General features: G+C 39.4%; 1 protein-coding gene across 3 annotated transcripts; it reads left to right on the forward strand.

The window, feature by feature from the left end:
• The first annotated feature begins 496 nt into the window (after window positions 1-496).
• Window positions 497-19,488, forward strand: GOSR2 (golgi SNAP receptor complex member 2). Of its 3 annotated transcripts, XR_455851.4 has the most exons (7): window positions 497-612; window positions 6,524-6,588; window positions 10,084-10,192; window positions 13,068-13,200; window positions 13,801-13,941; window positions 17,565-18,361; window positions 18,420-19,488. XR_455851.4 is itself a non-coding variant. In XM_007421748.3 (6 exons), the coding sequence occupies exons 1-6, from the start codon at window positions 584-586 to the stop codon at window positions 17,724-17,726; spliced, it is 639 nt and encodes a 212-aa protein (XP_007421810.1). In that variant the 5' UTR covers window positions 497-583; the 3' UTR covers window positions 17,727-19,488. The 3 variants fall into 3 exon arrangements, 2 of the variants coding, with proteins under 2 accessions (XP_007421810.1, XP_025029760.1); XM_007421748.3 differs by having other exon boundaries at window positions 17,565-19,488; XM_025173992.2 differs by lacking the exon at window positions 13,801-13,941 and having other exon boundaries at window positions 17,565-19,488.
• Window positions 19,489-20,115: the final 627 nt, after the last annotated feature.

Consider the following 20,115-nt stretch of genomic DNA (forward strand, 5'->3'; position numbering starts at 1 on the left):
TACATTTAGCGGGATTTTCCCATTAACGAAAGAAGGGCCGCGACCGTGGGACGGGGAGGAAGTTAGTCTCTCGCCTCTCTCTGGTCCCATTTAAAATAACGTCGCCCTAAAGTTGTGCTATTAGCCGGGACCGATGGGCAGGAAAGCTTCAGTTAGGGCCAATACAAGTCCAGAGAAACAGAATCTATCGCAAATCCGGTGCGCCCGACTAGCGCTATCGATAAGGAAATGGGACCGGGAGAAGATCCCAAGAAGAAGAGCAGTCCCTGCTTATCGGTATAACTTAATTTCAATTTAAGATGCAAAATGCCGCATCGACTAAACTTTATGGAGGTCTGAGGGCATTACAAGCCACGCTCCCGTAACCAACACAAGTCAAAGTGCCACGTGTAACTCCGGCAGCTCAGATCTGCCGCGCGCCTCTCAGCAAACGTCGCTCAGGCAAGAGCGAAGACAGCCAGCCGTGGATGCGTGACATCATCCGGGGGCTTCGCTCCACAGGAAGCCGGAAGTGCCGGCCTCGAACCGGCTGACGTGTTAAGAGGCACTCCGATGGTCCAAGCGCGGTGGATGAGTGGTCGGCATGGAGGCGCTTTATCACCAGACTAACAAGTGGGTGTGCGAGGGGCAAACATGGGGAACTCTCCGGAGCGGGGAACGAACGCGGAAATAAACTGGGGAGCGAAGGGAAGGCTTTGGAGGGGGAAAGGAGCGGGAGGCGGGGAACGGAAGGCAGACGAGGGCAGCTGCTAGGAGGCACCAGCGCCAGCAGCGCCGGCAGCCGTCCTCTTGTGCCTCTTTAGCGTTTACGTAACGTCTCATCGCCACGATCTTGCAGCCTTCCCAGTTGGAATGGGGACTCAGGACCTTCCAGATGTTGCTGACTGTACTTCTCAGTATCCCTTCCCTTGGCCGTGTGCTCTCTGGGGTTGTGGTTGCAGTAGTTCAAAACTGGAAGGGCCCCACTTCTTCCCTCCTGTAGGGGGGGAAAAACACCTTCTGGATAAGAAATTGAAGAAGAGCAGCTCTCTGAAAGCCAGCTAGTGAATTTATGGCAGAAGAAAGGATTGCAGTTTGAGTGAATGGTGTCTTGTTTAATCACCCTTGGCTATCCAGTAAGAACACACTTGCTTAATTTGACTTAGTTTAATAATTGGAATAAAACTCACGTTGTTGTAGAGAGGGTGGTTTTGATTAGTTTCATGCTGTTACAGTTGAACAACACAATATAGTCAAACAATACAATTCAGTCAAATAGTCGAACAATAATAACAACAGGAACTACCCTGGAGTGAGAAATAATTCATAAAAGTAATAAACACTTGGTCATTGGATTTCCAGTGCTTTCAAAACAGAGAAGTCATAGGCTCTAGTCACAGCAAAGTTGGGGGTTTCACCTAATGAACTGAGAATTTTCAGTTGAGGCTCTGGCAATGGCAACCGAAGTCTTGCTTTGTTTGAGCATCACAGGGCTTCTTGGTGCCTATTAGCATGATTCCTCATTTAAAAAATTAATTTCATGTTTTCTTAGTTATTATGATATTCTACAAAGCTCTTTGGGTGAGATTTAAACCCTTAAGATAGTTAATGATTTTGAAAAAGTATCATCATAAAGCAATACTTGCTGAGGCAATCAGAATTCACTAAATTAGTATTAGGAGGAGGAGGGTGGTAGTTTTTCAGTTCTTTTTTTAAAGGTTTCCATCATGAAATTTGCATTTTTCACAGTAGCCACATGCTGACTGAATTTTTTTATTGTCAGTGATCTCCACTTGGGAACTTTATATTATTTTAATCATCCCTTTGGTAAATTTTTCTGTAGACTGTATAGCAAATTTCACTTGGCATGGATTAATTCTGTGGTGCTAGGATGAAAAAGGCACAAGGATTTGTTTTGAATTTCCATTATTTCCTTGTAGCAGAACATTAAACAAAAATGCTTAGGATAGAATTAGAGAATATGATCTGTTTGTTCTAACCTCAGTAACAGAAACAGCTGTTTTGTTCTAAATTTTGGCATTAACTGGTAATTTCAGATGTACAGTGCTTAAATAAGGAGATGAAGGTGTAAATACATATTGCAGGGAGTGCCTTTGAAATAAGCCGGAGTAGGTATAGGAGAACTATGTGAAACTTCATAATTGAGAAAGTTATAAATGAGTCCCATATTTCATTATACTTGTCTGTACAAAGTCTATGTCTATAGGCAATCCACTTGTAAGTAGCAGGTGCAATCAGGTCTTCAATCCATTGAATAAATGGGGCCATACATTTATCTTTCCAATGTTGCAATATCAGTCTTTTGGCCATAGTAAGGGCATGGAGAATCCATTTACGTTGTCAAGTTCCATGTACTAGGTATATAGTTCAAAAGAATATTATCCTCTGAAAATTTTAGCTTTTGTTGTTTTTTTAGGTTAAAAAACCCATGATAAATGTATTAGACTGTATGTAGTATATATATGTACTTATGTTTTTTTAGGCATAAAAAACCATGATAGTCATATAAATGTATTAGATTGTATGTAGTATATATACGTACTTAAATAATATTTGCATTAGATAAGTATATATAGAATTGTAATTGTTTACTGTTATGACATATTAACACTTTTTTTTCTTTGCTGTATTTCACTTTTTTGTTAAAGTATGTGTTTTTTTCTTTTCTCTTTTTGAAAAAAACGAATAAAAAATAATTGAGAAAGTGAAGAAGACTATTTCTCTGTGACTTTTCATTGGAAGAAATTTGATAATTTTAAGAATTTCAGGTGTAAAAGGCCTCACACTTTGTCTCTTCATCCTTGTAAGACTTCAGGATAGATAATCCATTTATGATACTAGGAAACTGAGATTGAATCAGAGTGTATGCTGTATCAGTAAGACCAATGCTGTATCAGTAAGACCATAAGCTCAGCTGAACTTTGGTCTTCGTGGTCCAACTGTATATCTTGAACCAAGGTACAAACTTCCCTCGTGTTGTATTGCAAGTGATTTCACATATGGCTCTCTTGTGAAACTAGTGTGCTAAAGTTTGACAAGTCTGATTCTGCTTTAAAAGGGAAAAAATTGTGTGATAGGCAGATGAAAGGCTGAAACATATTGACAAATCAAACGTAGTAGTAGGAAGAAGGCCAAAAGGCCAACTACATGAGTTTATCTTAGTTATAATCTGTTATTATCTTCTTGTCTAAATGTCTTTGCCATTTCTACAATCCAAGGACTAGTACTAACTCTAAGTACCAAGTCCATAAGCCCACTTCTTATGCTGTTTAATTTTGAAAAGGGTAAAATGATACCTCTGCATACTGATTAAAGGACTATTCGGTGTCACTGTGCTGTAGTTTTGACATACAACCCTGTTTGAACTTAATTTGGTCTTGTGTATTTTTAGAACCTTTGTTAGCATATCCTAAAAAACCTTGCAGAAGCATGTTTTGTTTTCTCTTGTACACTTTTAAAGGATTATTTTACTGAGATATGATTTAACAGTGTCTTAAAATAAATAAGAAAATAAAATAAGAGTAATATAAAAACATAATCATACGATATGTATTACTGAAATCAACTTAGCATCAGATATTAGCTTGGTCTCTGCAGCGAAGATTAAATAGTTCCGGTGCTTGCTTCATGACTTGGTTAGTTAGCTTGGATATATTTATTATATTTATTTACTGGATTTATCGACATCACAGTTGAGGAGACTTTCAGCAGGTTACAACATCCATTAGTACAAAATAAAGCATCCAGTATCCAACAATAATTTGATTGATTGATTGATTGATTATGCGTGATCAAGTTGTTGTTGACTCTTAGTGACCACATAGATAGATTTTCTCCATGAATACAACAATAGATGAAACCTAGCATACATAGCACAATTATAGATGGGGTCAATTCCTAAATCAAAAGGCTTTCTGAAAAAGCTGTTAATTGTTTATGGAAAGCCAACAGCATGGAGGTATATCAGGTTCTGGGGGAGGGGGGATTTTTTTGAAACTGCAGGCATCCCATCACAAAATAATGCCTGCAGACCTCTCCCCCCTCTCACTTGGCAGAACTGGGGGACTACTAGCAAGTTCTCCTGGGGCAACCATGCTGGGTGGGTCAATACTGGTTGAAGGAAGTGGTCTTGCAAATACCTTGGGTTGAATTCATCACATTAAAATTAATTCTTATTTCAGACCCAGTGACAGTAATATATTTCTATGAATATTTTCTTTCAGGTGTAAACATCCTATTTGGATATGTAAGCAATTTAAAAAATCCAATTTTTTTTGGAGGGGGAATTGAAATATGTATGATATTTAATTTTTAATATCTGTAAAAGATTGACATTTACTTTATTACTTTATAAAATGTGTTGTGTATAACATGGTTCTCTGGTAGAAATATATTTGTTGTAAAACATTGAAACATAGCTTATTCAAACAATAATAAATTGATAGAGTTTTATTTAAAATTGTTTTAATTTTTGTTACAAATGGAGCTATAAGTGCTGAACTTTAAAGAAAGTAGCATCTCTTAACTGTTTGCAAGCCTACCTCTCCTAATGTTGAAATAAAAACAAATGTAACTATTGTAGTGAACAAAGCATTTTTATATTCTAGGTTGTGTTTCCTCTTTATCAAATAAATACAGAAAGTTTTGATTTAAAAACAAGAAAAAATAATGGAAACCAAGGGCCAGAACTACATTTTGCAGTCAGGTGTTTAATCAGTTTCAATTTCTGAATCTGAAGTATTATCAACAGTTTCTCTTCCTTTTCCTTCTCTATTTTTTCATGAATTTCTGAAAACTAAAGGTTGCTGTGTTAAAGTGTCCTTGCTCTTTCATATGTTAGCCTATTCCCTGATATGATGTATTTCCAGATATAGACCGATTCTTTTCATAGCTATTCATTTTATTTGTGATTTAAAATGAAACACATGGCAAAATATTCCATATTGGGGGAGAAAAACAAGACTAAGACCCCAATCTTCACCTCAGTATTCTTTTTCCTGCAGCTTTGCTTCATACTTTCTCTAACTTTTAATTGCCTTTTGTCTCTCTCCTGCTGTGATGCAATCACTTCTGTGCCACACATCCGTTTCCAAGAGATGCCGTGGGCAAAGCCTTCTTCCCCTCCTTCCTCTGCTGGATCTCCAGTGTCCTGTTGCTTTTTCTGTGCCTCTGGTCTGTTTCCAAAACAGGTTTTCCAGTTGGCGAGACCGAGCTCTTCCCAGCATTCCATTCTAACTGTTTGTTTTGGAGATGATCCTTAGGAAATGTGCCAGATGATTAATTGAAGGGAGCATCACATCTCCCAGTTTAAGACAAATTAGAAAAGCACAAGGACAGCTCTGATCCATCAACAGTTGGATGGCCATTTTGCTAGGAATAAGAAAGTTCTAGGAACTTCTTGAAGTGGAAAGCCCCTTCTGCCTAAATTGATTAACTTTTTCTAGTAGCTAAAATAGTTCAATTGAAATATTAAAGTAAAAAAAAATTGAGTGTGAAGTGTTATATTTAAGCAAATTAAAGATTGGGTTGAAATTTGCTTTTTAAGAATACTAATATTTTAGACCAGGGTTTGTTTATCTAGTTTCATCCAAATATACCTGGAGTGCACAGGGTTTGAGGAAGACTGATTTAGGGTTTAGTCATGCTTTTTCACAAAAATGTATATTTGTTTCTTAGGAAGAGTCACCTGAAACATATTAATTACAATGCTGATTTTATCAAATCAGATCTTTATTATGGTCATAGACCAGCATAAAGAGGGTGGGGTATGGTCAATTAAAAAGCGTAGAAGATACATTAGACTCTAAAAAAATTATGAAAAGCTAGAAGATATTAAAACAGTATATATGAAAGTCTATAAGAATCTAAAAGGAGGGATAGGAGCATTAAATGGGTGTAGGGGAGCATAAAAGCATATGTGGAAGACTAAATGCTGATTTTAAATTTGCTTGATTCTTTCCAGTTGCCTGATTTGACCAATGACAATTCAGAACACCATGAATTTAAAAAAATGTTTATAAAAAGAGGAGAGGGGGAATTATGGAAAAAACAACAACAACAGATATTTTCTGTTCTACAACTCTTTCATCTCAGCTTCGCAAGTAAGGCAGTGATAGCTGGTAGGCTGCCTTTAAAAAAAGGCTGCTTCACACACCTATGTTGCTTAGGTCTGATGTGAAAATAACCAATGTTTGTAACCCTTTCTTGGTCATTTGCAGATGGTACTTAGTCTCTACAACTGGGGAGACAAATGGTTGCTTATAATCCTGCATTAGGATTGTATAAGAAGCTTATCCAAACCATTATGGAAAACCCTTTAGCACTTATGGAAAGTAACGTATAATATTAAGTAGTATGATGAAGCACTTGCAGTTTACCAACCTTATAATATTTGTTTAGTTGAACAAGGGATTCATTTGCAGAGTCCCTTTTGCTCTATGTATCAGTGCCTATTCTTGAAAAATCCACTTTTTCTTTTGGAATAGCTAATGGATCTTCTGTTTTCCTCTCTCCTTTTCAACAGGCAAATTCATGAGGTCCAATCGTACATGGGCCGTCTGGAAACCTCAGACAAGGAGTCTGTTCACTGTGAGTAATTGATGTATAAAAGTAACTGTTGGCTTTATCTAATGCCACAAGCAGTTTGCCCTCTAATATGTATCTGAGATTCCCCTTGTTGAATTCAGTAAAATATAAATCATAAAAAGTCATGAGTAGTGACATTCTTATATTCCTGTTAGTCTGTTGTCCTTTGGAAACACACAGTAATGTACAGATTATTACAAAAAAGATGTGGATAATTGATGCTAATTCAGATAAAATGTTATTTCCTTATTTCCAAGATGCTTTCTATAACGTGTGTGGTGTGTGTACCCACATACACATACATATCATGCTATACCACAGCTGAAAGCGTTCATTTTTGGAGGACATTCTTGTTCCACTAGTGCTGTAGGGATAAAAAGGCTGTGACTGGGTTCCCATATTTCATTAAATCAGAGTTTGCTTACCCATAGTGTATTAAAGAAATCTCAGTTGGCTAGGTTCTCCCTAAAGCTGAGCCATAAATCATAGTTTACAAACCACAGTGGCAGGATTCTCATCACACACAAAACCATAAATAGATTACATTAGTGCAACATATAAACTCATTTTGCATACTATCCCTGTTGGCACTAGTATCAATATATCACACCTTACCTCTTACAGAAAGAATTGTGGGTTCAGCAAATTGCATATATTAGTATGTGAATATAAATAAGTTGTATGAAGTTTTGCTTCAGATTAGTGACTTGTTTTAAAATATATATGTTCATATATTTAGTGTTCTAAGAAATGAAGAATGATTTCCAGAAGGCTAAATATGCATATTAAGAAATGGTGAATTTATAAATTATTCTTTCTTTTAAGGAGAACAGTCCCAGAACAATCACACTTTTAACCACAGAGGCAGTGGTAACTCATTATGAGAAATGAAGCATTCTCACACATTTCAAGATATAAACTTGGTGTGGCATTTGTTATTACATTCACATGGCTATCACCTTCCCCACTGTCCAATCTACTGTCATCCAAATTGCTGCACTGTTATCATTTCACTCATGGAATCATATTGCCCAGTCTTAATTTGTTGCTATAAAGCCAGTTCAAAATCGAGAGTAGATAAATGTCATTAAGCCAACTTTAATGGGATTGGTGCACAGTTGTCCTTCCAGGAATACAAAACCACCTTTTTTTGCAACAGTCTGGACACAATATATCCAGAGCTCCTTGTAAACAGACAGATTCCATTTTGGGGGGATATAATTTAACAAAACATTACCATTTTAAAACTGTAATTTTCCCCAACTATCTGGTTCACCGTAATGTTAATGTCCATTCAGGAAATGGCCTACCAGTGGACATGACCCAATCATATGTGTTAAGGTGTCTTCAATTTGATAGGTAATTGTCTCCACCATTGGTAGGATGATAACTAACCCTTTTTGAACATTCTTTGGGGAATTCAGTAAACCTGAAAATTATTTTTTGTTGAATGAATCTGACTTTCAAATCAAAGGAAATATATTCGGTGTTTTTAAACACCTGAGACCATTTATTTTGTAACATAGGATTCTCCAATTTTCCAATCCTCATTTCTTGTATATTACTCAATTTTATTTTTGTAAAAATGTTACTGATAGTATTTGAATGTTGATTTAGCCTCTAAAAACCCTTTCCTGGCATTCTCAAAGTTTCAGAGGCTGCTAAATTGTATGGACCAACAAAGAACATAATAAGTATTTCACCTGCTTTTTTTAAAATAAGGGTTGTTCCAAATCAATACCTCATGAGTATTCAAATGAAATATTAATTTCTTCTCCAGTTGTATCCAGATATGTCTAATCATTTAAAATGCTGGAAATATCACTGAATTTCTACTATAGTTAGAACCAAATACTTGCCAAGATTTCAAGGATGCCAGATAGTAACTCTTTAATTGGGCCCAGAGTGATACACGTTCAGTGTCATTTTCATTCTAGTAGATTACTAAAGTCAACAAATAGGCCAAACAATATAGTTTAAATCCAGAATATTGAAATCAACATTATTATAAAAAAGTCAACGTTTTTAAGAGATAGCCTTGGTATTTGATCATTGCATAAGAAATTTACTATTAACTTGTCGCTTTGTTTAAAATAGCTAAGTGGACCTAACATAGACATACTATCAAAATCTATATCATTCATGAAGCCATGTCCGTTCTGATCACATTTATTCTTTTCCAGAATCTCATTGATTTATTTATCCACCTCTTGATAGCCCTTTTTATCTGAGCTGTACAAGTTGAGATACAGTGGTGCCTTGGGTCACGAACTTAATTTGTTCCGCGACTCTGGTTGCAACCTGAATTGGTCGCGACCCAAATCAAATTTTCCCATAAGGTTCAGTGTAAATACGGTTAATCCGTTCTGAACCATATGTATTTTTTTTTTAACCACAAAAATATGACACAAAATACAGTACAGTACAGTATGAAGAGAGAGAACACTAACCGTGCTTGAGGTGTGGAGGACAGGAAGGCGGGTGGGGAGGCGGTTATTGTTTGGAGGGAGAGTCCCCCTCCCTACAGGAAGCCATGACCACATGTCACAGCAGGGAAAATGGCTGCGGATCCTGTTCATCACCCGATGCGGAGTTCGCGAATGGAAGCAAAATTTTGCGAACAGTGGTGTTCGTGACCCGAATTGGTCGTGAACAGAAGTGTTCGTGACCCGAGGTACCACTGTACTCATTTCTACTAAACAGGATGTTTTCCTAGGAATAATTATCCCTAGGTATTGAATAAAATCAGAACAGTAAACAAATCCAAATTTTGTATACACTTCCATAGATATCTTATTACCAGTTGCCAGGATATTACATTTATTCCATTGTATTGTACGTCCAGAATATTTATTGCTGTATTACAGGTATGGGTAAAGTTCTTTAATAATTATTCAAAAGGCCTGAGATATAATCTGTGCATAACAACAACTTGTGTTCAGTTCTTGCTATGTGAAACCCTTGAATGTCACCATTTTGTTTGTGTGATTAAACAATTCAATAGTTCCAACCCCAAGTTAAAGATAAAAGGAGATAAGGAACATCCTTTTTGAGTAGTAATTTAATTTGAACTTTTGTCTGGACAGAAGTAGTAACTGGCCAGGAGGGTACAGTTAAGCACAGCTTTTCATTGTGTCTGAACTGTAGTACTATGTGGGACTAATGTGTTCCAAACAGACCTGTCATGGTTTAAAGTTGATTTCTGAATCCATTCCGGTTTGGGTACCTTTAACCATAGTTCCTAGTCCTTTTGTAATATAAAACTATGGTTGTTTTGACTCCCTAGCGTCTTTGCTTCTTGTAGGAAGAGAGGAGCAGAGTAGGTGTAAAAAAGAGCTGCAGCAGATTGGGGTCTTTTTAAGCGATAGGTGATGATGTCAACTTGACCAACATAGACTGTTGGCTCACAAAAGCAGGCATTGGGTTAGAAAGAAAATATTGTGCAGGTTAAAGTAGCAAAAGAACGACTGACTTCTTTTTATTTTTCTCCCTCTGTAGTGGTAGAAAATGAAATTCAGGCACGAATAGACAGAATTTTTAGCAATCTAGACCGTTTGGAAATCTTCTGCAACAAGGAACCTCCAAACAAGCGGCAAAATGCCAAACTGTGAGTGATTATTCTTCTTGCTTTTATCTTAAGGCATTTTAATTCACTGAGTCTCATCAAGGCATGTGCTATTCTTATGCTGATATTGTTAATTGCCTCTCAAACAGAATGAGGGGTAATAAATGTCCTGATTCAGATACATTTCTTTGGTTCTATGAAGCTGTAGCTGGCATTGAGAGGAGCCTGTCCTGAATTGCAGTAATCATTGCCATGAGTGACTTCTCAGCAGGTCTCCTGGGTTAGATACTGTACTATGGGACCCATAGGCACAATTGGAAATCTTGGTGGAACCCATGATGGAGTGGTTGGTATATCACTGAATTCAAGTGTGTGTGTGTGTGTGTGTGTGTGTATACAGGTAACCCTTGCTTAATGACAGTTCTTTTAGTGACTGTTCAGAGTTACAATGGCGCTCAAAAGTGACTTATGACCGGTGCCCAAAGTTACGACCGTTGCAGTGCCCCCATGGTCATGTGATTGTAATCCAGGCGCTTGGCAACCAGCTCGCACTTACGATGGTTACAGTGTCCCAGGGTCATGTGATCACCATTTGCAACCTTCCCAGCCAGCAAAATCAATGGGGAACCATGTGATTCACTTAGTAACCACATGATTCACTTAATGACCATGTGATTCACTTTATGACCATAGTGATTCGCTTAACAACTGCTGCAGAAAAGATCATAAAATCGGATCTGGTCATGTGATGATTCGCTTAACAACCACATCACTTAGCAACCAAAATTATGGTCCCAATTGTGGTTATTAAGTGAGCACTACCTCCCTCCCTCCCTCCCTCCCTCCCTCCCTCCCTCTGTATGTGTGTGTGTGTGTGTGTGTGTGTGTGTGTATATATATATATATATATATATATATATATGTAAATGTAAATGTAAATGTAAATGTAAATAAATAAAAATTGTACAGTGGGGCAAAAAAGTATTTAGTCAGCCACCAATTGTGCAAGTTCTCCCACTTAAAAAGATGAGAGAGGGCTGTAATTTTCATCATAGGTATACCTCAACTATGAGAGACAAAATGGGAAAAAAATCCAGAAAATCACATTGTCTGATTTTTAAAGAATTTATTTGCAAATCATGGTGGAAAATAAGTATTTGGTCACCTACAAACAAGCAAGATGTCTGGCTCTCACAGACCTGTAACTACTTCTTTAAGAGGCTCCTCTGTTCCCCACTCGTTACCTGTAGTAATGGCACCTGTTTGACCTTGTTATCAGTATAAAAGACACCTGTCCACAACCTCAAACAGTCACACTCCAAACTCCACTATGGCCAAGACCAAAGAGCTGTTGAAGGACACCAGAAACAAAATTGTAGACCTGCACCAGGCTGGGAAGACTGAATCTGCAATAGGCAAGCAGCTTGGTGTGAAGAAATCAACTGTGGGAGCAATAATTAGAAAATGGAAGACATACAAGACCACTGATAATCTCCCTTGATCTGGGGCTCCATGCAAGAACTTGCCCTGTGGGGTCAAAATGATCACAAGAACAGTGAGCAAAAATCCCAGAACCACACAGGGGGACCTAGTGAATGACCTGCAGAGAGCTGGGACCAAAGTAACAAAGGCTACCATCAGTAACACACTACGCTGCCAGGGACTCAAATCCTGCAGTGCCAGATGTATCCCCCTGCTTAAGCCAGTACATGTCTGGGCCCGTCTGAAGTTTGCTAGAGAGCATTTGGATGATCCAAAAGAGGATTGGGAGAATGTCATATGGTCAGATGAAACCAAAGTAGAATGTTTTGGTCTAAACTCAACTCATTGTGTTTGGAGGAGAGAGAATGCTGAGTTGCATCCAAAGAACATCATACCTACTGTGAAGCATGGGGGTGGAAACATCATGCTTTGGGGCTGTTTTTCTGCAAAGGGACCAGGACGACTGATCCGTGTAAAGGAAAGAATGAATGGGGCCATGTATCATGAGATTTTGAGTGAACACCTCCTTCCATCAGCAAGGGCATTGAAGATGAAACGTGGCTGGGTCTTTCAGCATGACAATGATCCCAAACACACTGCCCGGGCAACGAAGGAGTGGCTTCGTAAGAAGCATTTCAAGGTCCTGGAGTGGCCTAGCCAGTCTCCAGATCTCAACCCCATGGAAAACCTTTGGAGGGAGTTGAAAGTCCGTGTTGCCCAGCGACAGCCCCAAAACATCACTGCTCTAGAGGAGATCTGCATGGAGGAATGGGCCAAAATACCAGCAACAGTGTGTGAAAACCTTGTGAAGACTTACAGAAAACGTTTGACCTCTGTCATTGCCAACAAAGGATATATAACAAAGTATTGAGATGAACTTTTGATATTGACCAAATACTTATTTTCCACCATGATTTGCAAATAAATTCTTTAAAAATCAGACAATGTGATTTTCTGGATTTTTTTCCCCATTTTGTCTCTCATAGTTGAGGTATACCTATGATGAAAATTACAGGCCTCTCTCATCTTTTTAAGTGGGAGAACTTGCACAATTGGTGGCTGACTAAATACTTTTTTGCCCCACTGTACCTATTGCATAGCAGAAAAGCACTACAGTTCAAAAGCAAATAAATGCTTTGAAATGAAAGCTCTGGGTTCAATCCATGGCCTCCCCAGATAGAAAGAGTAATGGGAAAAGCTCCCACCTGAGTCATGGACAGCTGCTTTTCAAGTACATACTAGCACCTAAAGAGCTGCTTTGTATAACCATATATATGTAGCCAAAAGTATAATGTTGCTAGAGCCCAGATTTTCTATAGCTAGGTCCAGTGTTTCACTGAATAATAGGAATCTTGCTTTATAATATCCCTGCAGTCTTTTCCAGTTAACTATTGTCTTATTTGGGGGAAGCTTATTATCTACTGCCTCCTTTCAGCCGGGTTGACCAGTTGAAATACGACATTCAGCACCTGCAGACAGGATTGCGAAATTTCCAGCATCGCCGTTATGCACGGGAGCAGCAAGAGAGACAGCGTGAGGAGCTGCTGGCCCGAACATTCACCACTAACGTAAGTCCTGCCCTTAAAACCAGGGAACCTATGCTTAAATTTGCTTTCTTTTTGCTTTCTGCCTTCAAACTTTTACAGCCAAGTTTTTTAAAATGGTTGTTGTGGAACGTTGGGGTTCTAGACTGAGAAGATCAGTAATAGTGGGAAACAAGTTGTTAAAAGTCCATTCATTTGTCATTGTTGATCTTCTGTACAAGACACCAGGATTCAGAAGCAGGCTCTTGAAGCATGGGGTGTGGCACCTGGATTTATTCTGGCTTTTGCTGAAAGACTATATGAGCAATACTCTTGAGAATGCACTGGGGCTGTTTGGGAAGTGGACTGATGTGGAAAAGAATTTGGGATGTGGAAAAGAATTTGGGAGGGCAGGAAGTTTGAACTTCATGGCCATAGCATATTGTTGATTCTGTAGAGCAGTGTTTCTCAACCTTGGCAACTTTAAGACCTGTGGATTGGCTAGGGAATTCTGGGAGTTGAAGTCCACAGGTCTTAAAGTTGCAAGGTTGAGAAACACTGCTGTAGAGGCTTATCTTGACTTTGGGTTAAGAATGTCAAGGAAAGGTAACCAAGATGCTTCCATTTCCTTCCCTCCCCCTGCAGGATTCTGACACCACCATTCCAATTGATGAAACTTTACAATTTAATGAATCCCTTCAAAATGCACACCGTGGCATGGATGATCTTATTGGCAGCGGAACCAGCATCCTACAGGGCCTGAGGGATCAGAGAGTGACATTAAAGGTGGGCATAGGGTGGGACCTTCACCTTTTTTGCATATGGTGACCAGGCATCCAATATTTTTGAAATTTGAATATCAGAAATCCATCAGAACAGTGGAAATCTCTTCCCCCAATTCAGTCATCCTGGCTTTGAATTACATGGAATCTAAATCTAGCTTTATTCTTGTTATAGTTTTGCTCTCCAAACTAGCTGCATCTTTGGGGGGAAATTCGGATGTTTATTAATGTAATTTCATTTTTTTTCAAGACATCTGTAGTTGAAATAAGCACATCCAGAAAAGTAGAAGAGAATTTTACAAGTCTACTTCTAGAAGAAGCACTCTTGGCTCTTATCACTTGGTCTAGTTCATATAGCACATGCTTTGCATGCAAGAGATCACGATTCTCTGGTTTGCCAGTTGCAAGTTTCCAGTGATCATTGATGGGAAAGACCCCTGAATCCATAGAAAAAGATGATTAGTTGGATTCAGCAACGTATGGGCTAGATAGACAAACAGCCTGTTAAGCTGTGTGGGAGCTTCCTTTAATAGAGTAATAGAGCTTCCTTTAGTAATAGAGCTAAAAAACAATCTGATGGTTTCCCCTTCTATTCTAAACTTCTGAAAGTGGATCCTCCATGCCAGTGGTACCCAAGGAGATTGTATGCATGAGGTTTACTCCAGTTTTCCTTTCTTTTTAGCTCTTCCATTCTCCTTGCTTCCTTCAGCCTGCTACTTGCCCTTCCTCAGAAATCCTGCTTATAACCATTGCTGGCTCTGGTCTCATTTCTTCAGTCATGCCTTCGGTGTTTGATCTTCTCTACCTTTCCAGGCCTTCTTCACATCTTTCTATGAGATCTACCTTGTTGTTGTGTATTCTGCCACTATCAACACATTGTATCCCTAGTACAAAGCTCTTACTGTTTCTGTGAACCTTTTCTCCTTCTCACCTTATCCTCAGATGCCCCATAGCTTGCTCTGCAGAGGTTAAACAAAAAAATCAGAGTTCTTAGTAGTCGCTGATGCAAAGAACAGTTTTGAACCTGATGCCTCTTTTTATTCTAACACTACTCTGTTTCTTGGATAAAGCTAATACTTAGAAGAGGCTGGCTTGGTCAGTGGATGTGGGCCTTGTGAATTGGGCAGTTTCTGATATTTTGGAAGTGAGAATATTATGTCCATGCCCTATCATAGCTTCATTTGGAATGCAGCTATTTTCTCAGATTGAAGTAACCAATTCCAGAAGCCTTTGAAATTGTGACAGATAAATAAAGGTGCCTCTAATAAAAGGAAGACTATTGGTTGAATATTTGTAAATAGAATTGGAAGGTCCCTTTTCCTAATTCTATAGCAAGAATATTCATTTTGTGTGCACCTATGCACTGGTGGACAAACAAGCTTCCAACTGGTTTCTGTCCTTCATTGTTTAACTATACAGTGTTGCTTTGCAGTTAGGTATGTGCATAGCCTACCATTCTGGAGAAGTCTGCAACTTTCCATTTGTCCTCTTGCCCACAGTCTGCAAAACTATCACTAGAATAGCCAGATCTGTGAGATCTGGAAGATAACAGGAACATTCCAGAGTTCTCCAGAATGTTCTGTTCCTGGGACAGTGGGTTTTACACATTCCAGTTGCCTTACTACTATTCAGATGACTGCAGGCACAGTCCTCCTTGCTGTTACATGTCCCTTGTTAGCTACAGTCTTGTTACCTTGTTATGTTTGTAGCTTAAAGACCAGACCTGTTACATGTTAAGGTGTTTGGATATCTGTGGTTTTGGCCATTTTTTGCTTCCTTATGCATGCACAAAATAGTGGATAGGCTTTTATGGCTATGTAAAGTATCTTTTAAAACAGTAAGGTTGTCCGTACAATGTATTTGCTCCTCCTGTAGTTGTGGTGGATCTATTTGGGTTAGCCTGGCTGCACAGTTCATGTGACTTCCTTGTGGTAGCCGGACTTATTTGGAGTGATTTGCTCAGCTGGTGATGGAGGAGATTCTATCATTAGTGTCATGTGGCTCATGCTGGGCTTCTCTGCTATGTACAGAGGAGGGAAGACTATCCAGATCGTAAGCATCATGTAGTCATTGGAGCAAGCCACAAGGAGCCTGTAGGCAGCACTAGAATCCAGTGGTCCATGAGATCATGAAACAGCTACGTGGAGGAGAGAAGCCAGCATGAACCATGTGGGCCTAGTGGGACAACTCCCTCCATCACCAGCCAAGCAAGCCAGTCCAAAGAATAAGAAGGCCAACTGCCACAAAGAGGTCATGTATAACCTTTGAACTGGGTGAACTGCCTTGGGCTGAATAAGGAGACAGAGGAGCAAATACAGTGGTACCTCGGGTTATGAATGCCTCTGGCCGCAAAAATTTACCTCGGTTTGCGAACTCTGCCTCAGGGTACGAACAGGATACATGGCCATTTTCCCTCCCGTGACACGGTCCGCGGCCATTTTTCCGCCCCTGACACGTGGTCCACGGCCATTTTCCGCCCCTGACACGTGGTCCGCGGCCATTTTTCCACCCCTGACATGTGGTCCGCGGCCATTTTCTGCTCCTGACACGTGGTCCGTGGCCATTTTTCTGCCCCTGACACGTGGTCCGTGGCCATTTTCCGCCCCTGACACGTGGTCGTAGGGAGGGAGACTCTCCCTCCAAGCAATAGCCGCCTCCCTGTCCTCCACGCCAGAACGGATTAACGGTAATTACATTGAACCTTATGGGGAAATTTGCTTCGGGTTGCGACCAATTCGGGGTGCGACCAGAGTCACGGAACGAATTAAGTTTGTAACCCGAGGTTCCACTGTACATTGCTGAGATGACCTCTGTAGGAGAAAGAGTTAAGTGCTTGTGAGAGAAAGAGGATGACCATAAGCTTAAGTTGGGCTCACCCACCCACCCATTTCAAGGTCTCATTATTTGTGGTTTTGTTAGCTGTGGTTTCCTGGAACAGAACCCCTGCAAATAACAAGGGCCATCTATATTGTTTTATGGCTGGGCAGACTTACATGGAAAAATGTACAAAATTTGGAGCCCAAAGCTATAATTAAAAATAGTTTCTTAGTTTGTGATTCCAAACTATATATAGGGAAATTATGTAGAACAGTCATGGGTCAGCCTATGCTTTCTGGCAAAATTAGCTGCTCTACAGTGAGTGAATCGTGACTCACAAGTGTATTGCCACTTGACCTGATGTGGTTGGTAAGATAACTGATAACGCCATTTCAACTATATACATTTTGAAACATTCTCCTATTAGGCTGAGCAGTGGTATGGTGCAATTTTAAAACCAAAAAGGAAACATTAAATAAAAATAGAAATTATCACCAAAATTTCCTTCCTCTCCCCACCCTCACCCCCTCCCAAATGTTTTTTAAATTTTAGGCAACTACACACACTTACGGATGGCATAAGAATTCTAAAGAACTTCTGAAGAACAAAAGATTGTTGGTTGGAAATTGAGAGGTGGGGAATGGGTAAGGAAAAGATGGATATGTAAGATAAAGTAGTTCACATGCTAGTGTGAACCATAAATCCTGCTTTTGGAGAGACTGAACATCTGAAGAGGAATACCTTGGGAGTCAAAAGGCCCTCTTTAACAGCTTTTTTACTAATATTGTCACTTCTTTCTGTCACTTTCAGGGCACCCACAAAAAAATAATGGATGTTGCCAACATGCTGGGCTTATCTAATACAGTCATGCGTCTCATTGAGAAACGTGCTTTCCAGGATAAGTACTTCATGATTGGAGGCATGCTTGTGACATGCATAATCATGTTCCTCGTGCTGCAGTATCTGACTTGAAACGCTGAAGAACCCACTAGCGGACTGCGTTGGACTGCCTTTCTACACTGACTTCCAGTTTAACTGTGAATCTCCTGGATTGGCTACAGCTGCTATATGGCTCATATGATGCTCAAGTTGAGTGGCTTATGTAGGTTCTGCCCTTGGTGTTCAGGGACGCGAATGAAACCACATAGCACTGGTCATTTTTCAGTCATATGGATGTCTTGTTGCCCATGTGACACTCAGGTTTAGTTGACAAGAGGGCACAAGTTGCCTAGCTGCTGTTCACATTAGTGGTGCCCCTTCAGGTGGCCATATAATCCCGGTATCATTACAAAGCCCTCCCAGAAGAGCACCCAATGAAGAAAGTATTAATATTGGATCCATAGACTACATATGTTCCTCAAGGTCAAGATATGTATGCAGTTATGTCTCTGAACTCTGTAATTGCTAGAGAAAATGAAGCAGCTTGGCTTGTTGGTTTAACTTTGTTACAGGTCTGGGACATAGGGAGAATGTCTTGTTCCCAGCAGTGATTAAAATAAATAGAAATCCTTTAGTCCATGTGCAAGGGAGACGGTTTTTGATAATTGTAGATTCTGTATCTGTCATTTATCTAGAGCAGTGTTTCTCAACCTTAGCAAGTTTAAGAGGTGAGGACTTCAACTCCCAGAGTTCCCTAGTCAGCCATGCTGGTGGGAATTCTGGGAGTTGAAGTCCACGTATCTTAAAGTTGCTAAGGTTGAGAAACACCAATCTAGAGTAAGCAGACTGTGAAGACTAGATGAGCTACACTGTAGTAACTCACTTTCAAGTAAGTAATGGATGTGTTGGGGACTATGGTATTTTAGATGTGCTAATGCTCCCTGTAGCAAAATCCTGCTTTTGGTTTATGGAGATTGCTGCTTATCATACAAGATATAGCAGAATGACAAACATTAGTATAAAATGCATTTATATGTGTATTTTTTAAAATTGAACTTGGAACCACTGGTTCACAGTATAGCCGTTGTATTTGTCACAGCAGTGAAACCTTTTAAGCCCCCAGCTTCGTGTATTCCGTTTCTTCTGCTTTTTATGAATGCAAAATTTATTATTTTCGCAATTTCTATGCTGCACAGTTCCCAAAAAGCTCTGAGCTTTTTATACAGTGACTTATAACAAGATGAATTTAGCTACTTTTGAGTCTAAAGCATATAATTCTTAATGGGTTTTTTGGGGGGTGGGGGGCACTGAAATCTTGTGCACATATCCTAAGGTAAAGAGTTGAAAATTTCCAGGTAAACATATATAAACCTCCTTCCGGCCTATGTCTTCTGACATCTCAGTCCTGTTGGTCCCTTTGCTTTTCTTGTCCCAACTGGGCCGATATTGTTCGGTTTGGAAAACCTGCTTGTGGGTAGATTAATGACATAGATATTATTCCATACTACAGCAGGTTATGTGGGCTGTTTGACCTATACTGTGCAAGCTCCAAGATTTGAAGAAATCCTTACAGCTGACATATCTTGTGTTGTGAATTTCCTGGTTGCAAACAATGCCTGGATGTCCAACTAGGCTGGTGTTTCATCAAAGTTTCAGTTTGTCTTTTTCTACCTCCCCAAATGCATTAGCACAACCATATGCTGAAATAGACATCCAAGCATCTTATACAAGTTGCAATCTGGCCATGTTCCTGATAACAGCTTATTTGATTCTTGCTCCATTTTTACTGATAAGAATAATGTTTCAGTTGGTTTCAGCAGATTAAAAATACTTCCAAAATATATAAGGAAAACATTCAACATAGTGATTACAGTTTCATTCTGGGTTTTTTTTTCTCCTGCCATACTCTCCTACCCCTCCAAATTAAAGTTCCTTTTTTCTTTTGAGGAATCACATGCTCTGCTTAAGAGTACGTATGTAATTGAGAATTGGCTAGATGTTATTACGTTTATTGTCATGCTGTACATTTTTTTAAAGGTAGAATGTGAAGCATGAATTGTGGGAATGTGCCTCTGAATTTGTGGGATGCAGGTAACAGTAAGTTTGCTTGCAAGTTGTCTAGCTCATACAGAATAACATGAGTCTCGGGTTGCTTTAGTGGCATACAAGAAGCCAGCATATGTCAAATCTATCCAGTACTGTCCTTCCTGTTAACAAGCAATGCTGCATGGGACGTGGATCTCACCAGGACTGGTAACCACACTGAGCCACTGGAGTGTAGAGATTAAGGGGTTGGACTGGCACTGGGGCAGCCTTAGTCAAGGAGACTTATTCCAGAACAAGAAGCTCTCAATCCTACCTACTTCACAGGGTTGTTGTGGGGAGAAATAGGAGGAGGGAGTGCTATGTATGCTGCCTTGAGCTACTGAATGAAAGGCATGATAAAAATTAAATGAATGAATACATAAATAACCTAGTCTAG

The sequence above is a fragment of the Python bivittatus genome, unplaced genomic scaffold (genome assembly GCF_059951505.1).
Source record: "Python bivittatus isolate LINGU-HERP-01145 unplaced genomic scaffold, Pbiv_v1 ctg000410_np1212, whole genome shotgun sequence".
Taxonomy (NCBI): Eukaryota; Metazoa; Chordata; class Lepidosauria; order Squamata; family Pythonidae; genus Python; species Python bivittatus.

Coding starts and splice junctions, on each gene's coding strand:
- GOSR2 (XM_007421748.3), top strand. CDS start 584: ATGGAGGCGCTTTATCACCAGACTAACAA. Junction 6,589..10,083: donor AGACAAGGAGTCTGTTCACT/GTGAGTAATTGA, acceptor CTCCCTCTGTAG/TGGTAGAAAATGAAATTCAG. Junction 10,193..13,067: donor AAGCGGCAAAATGCCAAACT/GTGAGTGATTAT, acceptor GCCTCCTTTCAG/CCGGGTTGACCAGTTGAAAT.